This window comes from Olea europaea, unplaced genomic scaffold (genome assembly GCF_002742605.1).
Source record: "Olea europaea var. sylvestris unplaced genomic scaffold, O_europaea_v1 scaffold505, whole genome shotgun sequence".
NCBI lineage: Eukaryota > Viridiplantae > Streptophyta > Magnoliopsida > Lamiales > Oleaceae > Olea > Olea europaea.
This window is the reverse complement of record NW_019263365.1, coordinates 38,749-50,862: the sequence shown is the minus strand read 5'-3', so window position 1 is coordinate 50,862 and position 12,114 is coordinate 38,749. Positions and strand designations below refer to the sequence as shown.

The following is a 12,114-nucleotide window of genomic DNA, read 5'->3' as shown; positions in this document are numbered from 1 at the left end:
GGGGGGGGGGGGGGGGGGGGGGAATGTTTATCACACATATTTCATAATGATAAAAAAAAAATGAATTCGATAAAGCTCGTTCAGATTCCCCCGGGGAGAGGGGGGGTGGGGATTGAAAAGGAAAAGGAAGAAAAAGAGTGGAGAGATGCCATGCCAATGATCTAAAGCATCAAGGAATACAGAAACATATAAGCCTAATATTTAATTAATCTGGTATAGCATACATAAGTAAAATTGATACAGTTACTTGGTATAAAAATTCCAAAATATTAAGTCGTTTTCCCATTATTTTATTGCAGAAACCAGCATTTTCAGAAAACAATCGAGGCAGCGATTCTGCAAGAAATCCCTTGCTCCAAATTCAAATTTAAATAAAAGTAGTGCCAGATTCATCAAACCCTTTCCTTGGCCAAATTGAGAAGTAGCTGTTCAATGGAAAATCGTACTGAAGTTTAAATATGCAGAGTTGCATTACTTGTAATCACTGACCAATAAATTTATGTACAAACATAAAGACATTTAGTAGAAAAGTCTAGTTTCTTGCCTGGATGGAGGATGAAGAAGTAGAATGACGCGCAACGGTTGGAGAGGCCGAGGGTGGACGGTGGCTACTTCTGCTGCGACGGTAGAGAGATTCTCCAGAAAGTGTGCCTGAAAGGCGGTCGAGACAGAGACTGGAAAGCTGAGTTGTCATCGGCGGAACTCTCAGTTCGCCAGACTCAGAAACTGAAAGGATATGTTATCTTCAAAGCGTGTCTAGCTAAAGCTTAATCCTCTGGACATAAATTATTAAAGTCAAAAGTTTTAATTTTAGCTATATATTCTGCTCATTAAAAAAATATTTAACGGAATTATATTATCACCACCAAATTTAATTATTGCACCACATTACAATCATACTACAATTAAAATATATTTTTAATAAATATACCACAACAAATTTACAATTATACTCTTAATTCAATAAAAACTAAAAAAAAAAAATACAGGTGTATTCATCTTCCTAATATACTTCTCTTTGTACCTTTCGCTTTTGACAAGTCAAAGAATTTTATATAAGTAATGTTATTCATAATCGCTCACTATAGTAGTTGCTCTACGTGGCATTCAACATGACGATTTCTGATTTGATGTATTAATGTGATAATTTTTTCTTGCCAGATATATTAAATCACTAACCACCACATACGTGTCACGTATGGCAATTATGGTAATGAATGGCTGCAAATAGTATTATTCGTTTTATATTCATCAATATTCCAACAATTCCTTGACATGGAAAAAATTCGCGTTAATACCTTGTTAACATTTTTTGAAGAATTCGAGTGAACTTTGCTCTAGAGGATAGCTGCCATGACAAATATACTCACAACACTGCATCGGACGATACAATTTTGAATTTCCACAGATTGTTGGACTGGAGAAACATAGTGATGGCAACGGGGGGTTACCCACCGTCCCATTTGGCCAAAATCCCACCCCGCCTTAGATGGGGTGGGGACGGGGCAACTTTTGGCCCTGTTTGTTATCCCGTTTAATTTTATTCATTTATTTTTTTACATTTTGAAAGTTTCGAATTATGTTATTATTAGATAATAAAATACAAATTCAAAATGAGTTTTTAAGAGGTGAATTGTCTAGAAATAAAATTATTTTTAATTTTTTTTTGCTCTCCATGGGACGGGTTTTGGGTGGGGTATACTCACCACGCCTTATCCCACCCTACCCCGCCAACCCGTTTGAGTTGGGGCAGGGTAAATTGCCATCCTAGAGAAACAGTTGTAATTAATTAATTAATCTTTTTTTTTACATAGCTTTAATTAACAATTAATTCGAGTTTTGTTGTGTTTCTCTTTTTCTTCAATACTTAGGGCCTGTTTGGAAGCGATTTTTCCTCCCAAAAAATTGATTTTTTGACCGTTATTTCACTATTTCAGCCGTCATATTTGACTTCTTCTCTCATATGTGGACCCCACTTTTCTCCTGATGATAAAAAAATCAATTCTCATTGTGGCAACTGATTTCTTTTTTATAAATCAAGGCATTATGTTGTATGGAAATCAGAAAGCACATCTACTAACACATTAACATATAATACCGGAATTGATAGTTTTCTTTCCCTCACAATCAACCCCAAACACCAGAGGTTATGAATTACAGAGTTTTGAAGCAAAAAAAGAACTAGTTTGGTTTGGCCGATCATTTGTTTTCAGTTCCATCGCTACACATGAAATGAAATCGTTTGATCTATCCATAAAATTCTCATTGAAACCCATTCATCAGAAGAACCGAAATACTAATTATATTATTTTATCTTAACACTTTAACATATCATGAACTAATGGTCAGCCCAATAAAATTTTCCAACAATATCGAATAATAAAACTAATAAAAAAATATTAAACAAGTTGATGAATTCATTTAATTATCGTATAATGGAGAAGAAAGAAAAAATTAGGATTTTGTTCATGGTGGAACAATAATTTATTTTGTTAAAAAGTATATTAAAACTCTAATTATGTAATTTTACTTAAGGCTACTTAAGTAAACAAGAAAAAACTTGTGGTGCACCTAATAAAATTTGTAGAATAATATAATTACCCAAACATTTATATAAAATTATTACTATTTCTCTTGTTATTACCCTTTATGAATTATTTTTAAATTTGCTAAATGAGGCTTACCAAAAAATAAAAGAGTATGGTTTCAAATAATTAACTAATTATTGATTAAATTTTAAAAAAAATTAAGAAGTTATTTTAAAAAGTAATTTATTCAAATATTTTAATATAAAATATATTCCAAAAGTTAATAAAATAAATTTCCTTCTTTTTATAATAACCTTAAATAATAGATGCTACATTTTAATAGCTATATAAGGTTATTCATACATATAGAAATGATCATCGGTGTTTAGCTTAGGTTAAGAATCGGTGACATGACATTAATTTATGCTGAGTTCTAATATTTAAATTAAATTTATTAATCATCAATTCATTTATGTATCATGTGATCGGTTTTCGTTAACATAACTTAAGCACCGATATTTAATAGATCGTTTTTCTTCATGAATAATTTTAGACACTTGAGTTGGGCTCTTGAAGCAGTTATAAGGTGCAATAGGACACGCTTTCACATGTTGATCCAAGTAGGGATAACTTATCTCCAAGTGATAGAGTCACATCGAAACTTCCACTCCACAAGAGTATTAGAAAAAGTATACCTAAATATCATTAAGGGATTGAACGACAAATTTTCCAGCATCTCCATTAGATTATGAAGAGTCTAAATTTGTTCATGAAGCTCTATCAGACTTCACAAAAGAAAATGAAAGATTGCAATTGAAGAAGACTTGGTTGATCTTCCGTTTGATCAAAAAGTTATTGGGAACAAATAGATTTTAAAGTTAAAGCGAAGGGCTTATGGATTTATAAAAGGAGGAAATTACACTGTTCCCGGTGTTTTAACTATACAGTGCAAAAATCTGATATGAAGTTTTGTTATTCACAAATCCGGGATGAATATGATAATTAAATATCTCCCCCAATTCCAACCTTAACCATTTCAATTCACACACACTCTCTCTCTCTCTCTCTCTCTCTCTCTCTCTTTGGTGGATAGACCCGGCAGTGCGACTGTGAGGACCTGACACGACGGTATGGTAAATTGTGGATTTGTGGTTTCGCTGCTCGTTTAGGGTTGGTCAGCTATGACACCTCCAACGTTGAGGCTTGGCATCGGAGCGGTCAAATGAAGTTGCGGCAAGATGGAGTTGCTTGAATCTGTACACATTGCACAACATCAATCTGTAGGTCAAATCCAGATCTATGTGTATAGAGAGGTGCGACGTGGTGGTGGTGGAGGCACTGTGTTGGTGTTGATGGGAGTGGTGTCGCATGGAGGCAGCTACGAGATTTGTGTTTATTCATGATAGTGTGTGGTAAATGGTAAATGACAGTGGGGTTGCGTGGTGGTGGTGGCGACATTTTCAGATCGGTCTGTCGCTACCGCGGGACGCTGCTGATGTGACGGTGAGGTGGTGATTCTGCAGGCAGTGGTGTGGCGCGAGGGTGATGGTATGGCGGTGATTTAAGATGTGGTGTACTAAAGACAGCGGTGAAGGTTGTAATGGATTGGGGTTACGGTGGGGCAAGCGACAGTGGTGGTTGTGGCGACAATGGTGGTGGTGGTACGCTGTGGATGTAGTGTGGTGTGATGCAGTCGGTCGTTGTGTTTTGGTGGTCGTTTTGTTGTTTGGTGTTTTTCGTGGTGGTGATCATGGCGATTTTCCATCGAACTGGGTATTTGTTAATGTGTGTGGTGGTTCCTAGTGGCGGAGGTGGTGGTTGTTGTTGATTGTGGTTGCCTTGATTTTTGTTTTTGTTGGTGTTGGTGTTGGCATCGATAATGGGGTGAGGGTGGTTGCAAGTGCCCGTGACGTTAATGATGGTGTGATAGTGGTGGTGGTGGTAGCCTGTGACCACTATTTGACGAGTGTGACCAACTATTTAGTTATTTGTGACCATGTAACCTGGGCAATGGTAACGAGGTGAGAGTGGTCGCAAGTGGCCGTGATGGCAGTGGCAGTGCGATAGTGTTAGTGGCGGTGGTCTGTGACCGCTATTTGACTTATGTGACCATCTGTGACCAAATATTTAACTGTCATCAACAAATTTGAAAATATGTGACCTATAAATTTTTAGATTTGTGACCATCAAATAAATTGTGACATATAAATTTTTAAATCTGTGACCATCGAAATAATCTGTGACTAATTAATTTAATGATATGTAACTAATAAATAAATTGTGACCTAAAATTTTGTATCTATGACTATTAGTTCTATAATTGAAACCTTATTACATTTAATTACTAAAATATTTTTAATTAACAAATAAATAAATACCTGACTTTTGCACTTTTAAACTTAGGACTTGAAAATTGAATTGGTGTAACCAATACACTTAAGTTATGAATTTTTCCCTTATAAAAGAGGTATAAGGCTCATTTGATGACAAAAGGTTATACTCAACAGGTGGGTATGAATTGTGAAGAAACTTTTTCACGAATTGCGAGATTTACTTCTATTTTTCCTGAACTAAATATATGAAGAGATTAACAATATAAAAAAATGTGACTCACTATTCTGAAATGCTGATATAGTATGTGTAATAAGGATTAAATTAACTGAGTGCCAACTCTTAGCCATGGTGGCACATTTAAATTTAAAATTATATCAAATGGACCTAAAGCCTGCTTTTATATATGAAGAGTAGAATGATGAAATCCATATACAACAACCAATTGGTTTCATTGTAACAAAGTTGTAATCTCGTACTACTTCATCACGCTGGACGAAAATCGTCGTATTTATCTAAATATGTACAATGAAAAAATTGTAATTTATCTCTTTACGTAGATTACATCTTTTGATTAGAAACCATAGTTGTTAAATTCGGATCGATCGGTCCGGATTGAAAATCGTCGAACCGAATCTCGGTCCGATCCGGGGTGATGGAACCGAATTTGGTTCAATGTGTGAACTGGATGATTATTAAATTGAAGTAAAATTTTACATTAAATTTTCTAGAACGAAGGAGATATTTTATGTCCATGACCATTATGGCAACTAATGACCCTTGATCATTTAATGTGAGCAATATATATATTAGATTTCGGAAAATTATTTCCTTTTTATTTCAAAAATATAATATAATTAAAATTAAAGTCTAATAATAACTCACCGATTGAACAGTTGACCTGTCGGTTGAACTATTGACCCAACGATTTTTTTGGATCGACCACCGGGTCGAGTTTTATAACTATGTTAGAAACGATAACAAGTATGTTCAAACCATTTAAGAAATGATTGTCATCAAATTTTGAAATCAAGAACAAGCATGAAGGAGATTATATACTTGGTTTTAAAATTAATAGAGATCGTTTAGAGAGACGTCTTGTTTTGTCATGAGAGTTGTATATAAAAATGATTCTTGAGCGTTTCAAAATGAAAAATTGCAATCTCATCAATACTTTTATATCGAAGGGCGAAACTCTTAATCTTTGAATGTGTTCTAAGACTTGAGAAAAAGAAGAAATGTTAAGAATACCATACTCCATCCAGTTGAGAGCTTGATACACTATGATGTATACTCTTTCTGACATTCATAATGGTGCTTGTCTAGTAAGTAGGTATGAATTTAGATTATCTAATCCTAAAAGATGACATTCGAAAGTCATTAAGATGATACTGAAATATCTGAAAGGTATTGCTAGTTATTCCATGTGCCATCAAGGGAATAATTTGTGCTTTAAATGAAAAACAAACACTAATTGCGTGGAGACCTAGATAAGTGCAAATCAATTTTGAAATATGCATTCTTGCTTAATAATAATGTCATCTCTTGGAGTAGCAAAAATTGATATGATTTTTTTTTCTATGTCTACAATGGAACAAGAATTTTGGACATGTGCTTCATCAATAAAAGAAGATGCTTAGTTTACGAGATTCGTTTATCGTACAAGAATCCTTAATGATGTGGGTCCTATATTTATTTAGAATGATAGTCAAGCTACTATTGCATATACTAAGGACTCCAAGTATCGTAGAACCAAACACACTTCTACACATCATATGGTAGCTGATCAGCTTACTAAATCAGTACTTCTCTTTGTGATACATTTTAAATCTCTAAATTACGTAGAATTAGTTTATACGGTAAACTCTTAAATGTCCGTTAATGAACAAATCTTTTTGAGTTCATATATAAAGTGTGATCTTTTATCGTGATTACTTATGAGTAATTTGCTTGCACACATAAAAAGTATGTCAAACATGTAGAGATTGACTCAATCCCACAAGCAATAGCCTCAAATATTTTGAGATATATTGAGATGAAATAAAGTGATCACTTTGTACATGTGATTTAATCGCCTTGATAAATAATTAAGATGAGATTACTATAAGTAATCGAAATGGATTTCATCGTCAATTAGACATGTTTAGCTACCAGTTTGAGTTTTCGATTGAGATTGCCTAAAGAAATAAATATAAAGAGAACCCCAGTTAGGTACTAAGATATATTTAATTTGTAAAATACAACATATGCCCCAAGAAAAATGAAGAAAACATCTGTAGTATATGTGCATTAACGATCAAAATGAAAGCATGAGTCTCTGCTTTCTTATTATGTGGTATTTACTATATGTATCATATTACTTATATACCCTTATAACTTTTTACCGTTTCTCAAGATTATTATAGTATTGTTTACTTTAGGACAACATTGTGAATATAATACGATATATTACATGGAGTTCAAGTCTATTCTTAGTTATTTGAGAGATTAGAAATATTTGAATTCGATGTTAAAAAATAAGCTTAGTTTATGACAAGAAATACCATTCCTCTTGTGGAGCTACTATATATTCCTAACAAATATAGCATTATGTGCTCTAAGTTATTCGTGGTCGCACAATCTATTTTCCAATATAAACTCGGTGAGTTAGACCTAGGGATGTCAAACGGGTCGAGCGGCTTGTCGGCTCGTCAAAACCTGGCTTGTGGGCGGCTTGGGCTCGTCATTTGACGAGCCCGAGCGGCTTGTGGGCACACAGCCTACGAGCCATTTTGACGAGCCCACGAGCTCGTCAAAAAACATTGATTTTTTTTTAAAAAAAATGTCCAAAATGTGCAAATTTACCAAAAAAAAAAAAAATTAAAAAAATCACGAGCTCGTGGGTTAAAGGACTGAGCCGACTCGGCCCGTTGTCATCACTAGTTAGACCTTCAGATGGATCTAATTGATTATTTTTTTATTTCAAATCAAATTTGTTATATGTGAGTGAGAGATGTTAAAAATGGATAGACCGTCCATGTGGATTGATTGGACCACTTATCATTATAATGGGTTGGAGAGAGAAGTTAATATTTGAATTTGAAGAATAACTTTCCACCACCCATAACCAACCACAACCCCCTTGTCTTCTATACACATGGAAGTGAGAGGTTGACACACACAACAAAATACATGAAAATTCGTATAGAAAAATGGTAGAAATTTTAAAAAGCAAAAGAACCACCATTTATTGGACATACAATAATCACATAAATGATATTTAGTTTGTGGATCCTTCCACTATGATCAAGTTTGGACCAAAAATGGTTCAAATAAAGAAAAGACAAGGTATACAATCAAGTAATCTTGGGAATTCTTCAAGTAAGTTTCAACAACCTTTGATCAATTAGAAGCAAGTTAAGACATATAGTTTTACAAGAAGATATAAAGTAGTAAGATGAGCCACTCGGCAAAATTAAGGCTCTTACAACAATCTTGAGCATGGACCCGCACAACTCTACCAAGATTTTAAGACTACAGATTTGGTGTTGGCATTCCATCTCCATGCGTTGGACAGAAGAAGAAGAAGAATAAACACAATGTTTTTTCAACCTCATAAGAATATATTCTGTGGTGGACTGCTATACAATGCACAAGTTATCGATAAGGCATTTTAGCATAGGGTCAGCAATATTATGCAAGCATGTGAGAATCTGATGAAGTCTGTTGGCTTATATGTCAGGGAAAAAAAAAATATAACGTACATAAATATATTCCAATCGCTAACATTTTAAGGGCGTAAAATCGAACACAACTTCATCTTACCGAAACCAAATTCGACAAGAATAAACAAGAAATGCATGAATATGAATTTGGTCGAGGCAAAAATTGAACTATTTGGCCTTAAGACGATTATGCCCCACATGGATGCTGATGATTTTCCTATATTCGTCTCTCAAGATATAACGATGAGCAATTCAAATTACATAGACCAACGAACTCTTTATTATGAAACTCTATTCAAAGTAAATGAACAAATGAAAATGCATCAACATGACATACAATTAAGAATTTAATGGATTAAAAATCCAAACACATTGGGTCTATATGTAGTTGTTAAAAAGTTGAAATCTTAGAACCCAACAAAAAACACAACTATTAAAATTAGTCTCTGAATATAAAGAGACACGCTAATTGGAAAATAATAACTCCAAAAGTCATGATTTTTCATATGGAAAAACACACCTTTCAGCTAGCCAACAGTTCTAAAATATTCCATAATATTACACATAAGTTTTCAATAATTCACGTATTTAAGTGGCTTAATTTCTCATTTATCAAATTATGATTTTCACTTAAAAGATTAATTAAAATTGGTCAAAACATTCCGACAATATATACAGACAATGGAAATAACTGTTATCTCCAAAGCGATTCATGCTAGTCCTCTTCTTTTACGCCATTAATTAAGCACTCAAACATAAAACATGCATCAATGACCAATGCATGAGATTATGAGAATATTTATTGATTTACTGAAAGCAAGCATTAGACTAATCGTTTCTGTCCAATATTTCAGATGTATCAGTGCCTCTACTTATAATTCTTCACTTCTGTGAAAAGATAAGCTACACACGTAGTTATGAAGTAGAAAATAATGTATTCCTAGATAATAAAGTGCTTAAATTTTAACAAGTTGATATCTAAATTTATGTAGAATGTTAACATTTGTTTAAATTTAACAATTTATCGATTTAAATAGCATTATTCATACTCATTTGGACGGGTAAAAATGTAACAATGAATATTATATATTTAAAAAATAATTAAAAAAAATTGTCAGTGAAACTTATTTGTGTAAAACAGAGATTTATTGAAATCATTATTATTATTTATTTTTTTAAAAAATGGATAAGTTTATGTATATTGAATCGCATGAAATTAATTATAGTGTAAGGAAAAGTATAAAAGGATTTTTAAGAAATTAGTAATATTTATTGTTGATAATCTTAGTATTAGCCCCAAACGCTAAAATGTACGAGAGTATAAGAAAATGAGCAACAAGGTTAAACTCCACTAACAAGTACTAGAAAAAGTCTCCATTTTTGTAAAAATACATTTTTCTCTCTCTCTTTTCAATCACACATTCTCAATAAAATAATGTTACACATTCTGTATTTTAATTTTTTTCTTTTATGTATTGTACAATTGAAAATGCAAATTATTATTAAAGTAATAGAAAAATAATTGGTGAATTTGTATTAAATGAAAATTTATTATATTAAAATTTATAAGTAAACGTACAATTATTTTTTCTAAAACTATTAAACGATGTGATATTTCTAAGATATGTTATTAAATATTGTGATTTGTCAAACAAGGAAATCGGTGTATTAAAATGTAGGCGACATTTATGAGAGGTGTCGGGCAAAAAATATATTTTTAAGTATTGTGAAATATTAATTATACCCTCTAGCGCATGAACGTATCATAGCATAAGAAAATGATCAACAAAGTCTAACTCACAATTTAAAAATTAAAAAAAATTAAAAAAATAATAATAATAAATGAAGGGAAGTAATTGATTGTATTCCCCAGAAGGGGTGTAAGTGAATACAAAACTATAGTAAGCAAATTGCTGAAGACGTGTTCGTGATTTTTGGAGCAATAAAAGCATGCTTAGCTATAAAAGTGTCACAAGCACAAAAATTGTAATTTACCCTCTTAATCTCTGTTTACTGCAATATTCTGCAACAAATCAGCCTGTTGCAATCTTCGTTGCCAGTAATTCCAGCCAGATATCACCAATTAATCGTATATTAAGCAGTCAATCCAAAGTGTTTCCTTGTCATGCCCTTTCAAACTGAAATGACTATGAATTCCTAGCTTGTTTCGAATACTTCGAAACTCTATAAAATTATTGTTTGCTAGTGGCGTAGTGAAGACATATAGGAATGAACATTCTCATATAAACTTTTTTTCCTCAAACAAAAAGGTAATCAATATCTATATGCTTATAATGCACGTGGAATACGAAAATAACAGGCGTGTACAATTGTTATTGGATATTCATATTTCTTAAATTGCTTATATATTAGGGTTTTGACTATTTATCAACGAGTCATTATCTTGTACAGATATGTTAAGAGTAAATCCTACATAGACTAATGATAAAAAGAGACGCAAATGTTTAGGTGAGAAAATTAGACCGTGGTAGGCCAGTTGTGGTTTGTACCACTCTACTATGGTACTTGATTGTGAACCCTTTGGGGCTCCAAATAGTGAAATTCGCACAAGAAATAATTGAGGCCAATAAAGTTTTCTCATATCATTGACATTCCATTTCCATGTGTATTGGAATATATTCCAGCATGGGCTGCCATGCCGTTTAGAAGATATGGATTAGGTCCTTTAGCCAAGGGTCAGCAATATTACTCAAGAATATAAGAATCTGACGAAATTTCTTGGCTTATAAATACAGATCACCAAATGGAAACATTTATTATCCCAAAAACCCTATCCAGAAATGAGGAAGGAAGGGCTTACATGAAGAGAAGAGGCTTGTTTAGTAGCCAAGAATGACTTGCCTGCATTCTTTCCAAAGATGTATGGTCCGATCAGCCACAGTAACTAGTCGAAAGAATGTGGGCAAGTATGTGTTTTTGTGGGTTTCCAGGCAGTCATCTTGGCTAACTTTACAAGCTCTTCTCTATCATGCTAGTTCTCTCTTCTCACAATCATTTAGCTCTGTTAAATATGTACGTTTATATGCATTCTTGAGTATAAACTAAGGCACCACGCCTATGACACCAAGCATCATCTCTTTCACAAAGTAAAGAAGATAAGAAGAATCCAGCAGGCAGACAAATCCACCCAACACGGTGCTGTAAGTTGCCATACAAATTTCAGTCAACGTATACTAATGATGAATTACTTCTTACAGTAAAAAGATTTAGAAGAATGTTAATCTTGATTTGTATTTTGTACATTTATTTAGTTTTTTGCATTATGATGATGACTGGTTAAATTTGTGGTGACTGCAGATCAATCACAATAATATCGATCGACATTAATAAACTTAAAATAGTGCTGCAAGATATACTAAACAAGATTCGAACTTATTTTTTAAGCTTAGGACTATAAAATAGTCCAATTAATGGTAACAAACATGAATAAAATCATCTAAAGTGCAACGAGAGATGCATTAACTGAATGAAATCAAACTACTCTAATGTGATTTTAACCATAAATTGCTAAAACTAATTGTCCACATAAT

At 33.0% G+C, this 12,114-nt stretch overlaps 1 protein-coding gene across 2 annotated transcripts in view; it reads right to left on the bottom strand.

Moving 5' to 3' along the window:
* Positions 1-771, bottom strand: part of LOC111388548 (DAR GTPase 3, chloroplastic) — a 20,099-nt gene extending 19,328 nt beyond the window's left edge. For both annotated transcript variants that reach the window (XR_002701596.1, XM_023013292.1), the window contains exon 1: positions 545-771. Coding sequence is in view for 1 of the 2 variants with exons in the window: in XM_023013292.1 (XP_022869060.1) it covers positions 545-694 (150 nt within the window). In the remaining variant the exon portion in view is untranslated. The remainder of the gene's footprint in view (positions 1-544) is intronic.
* Positions 772-12,114: the final 11,343 nt, after the last annotated feature.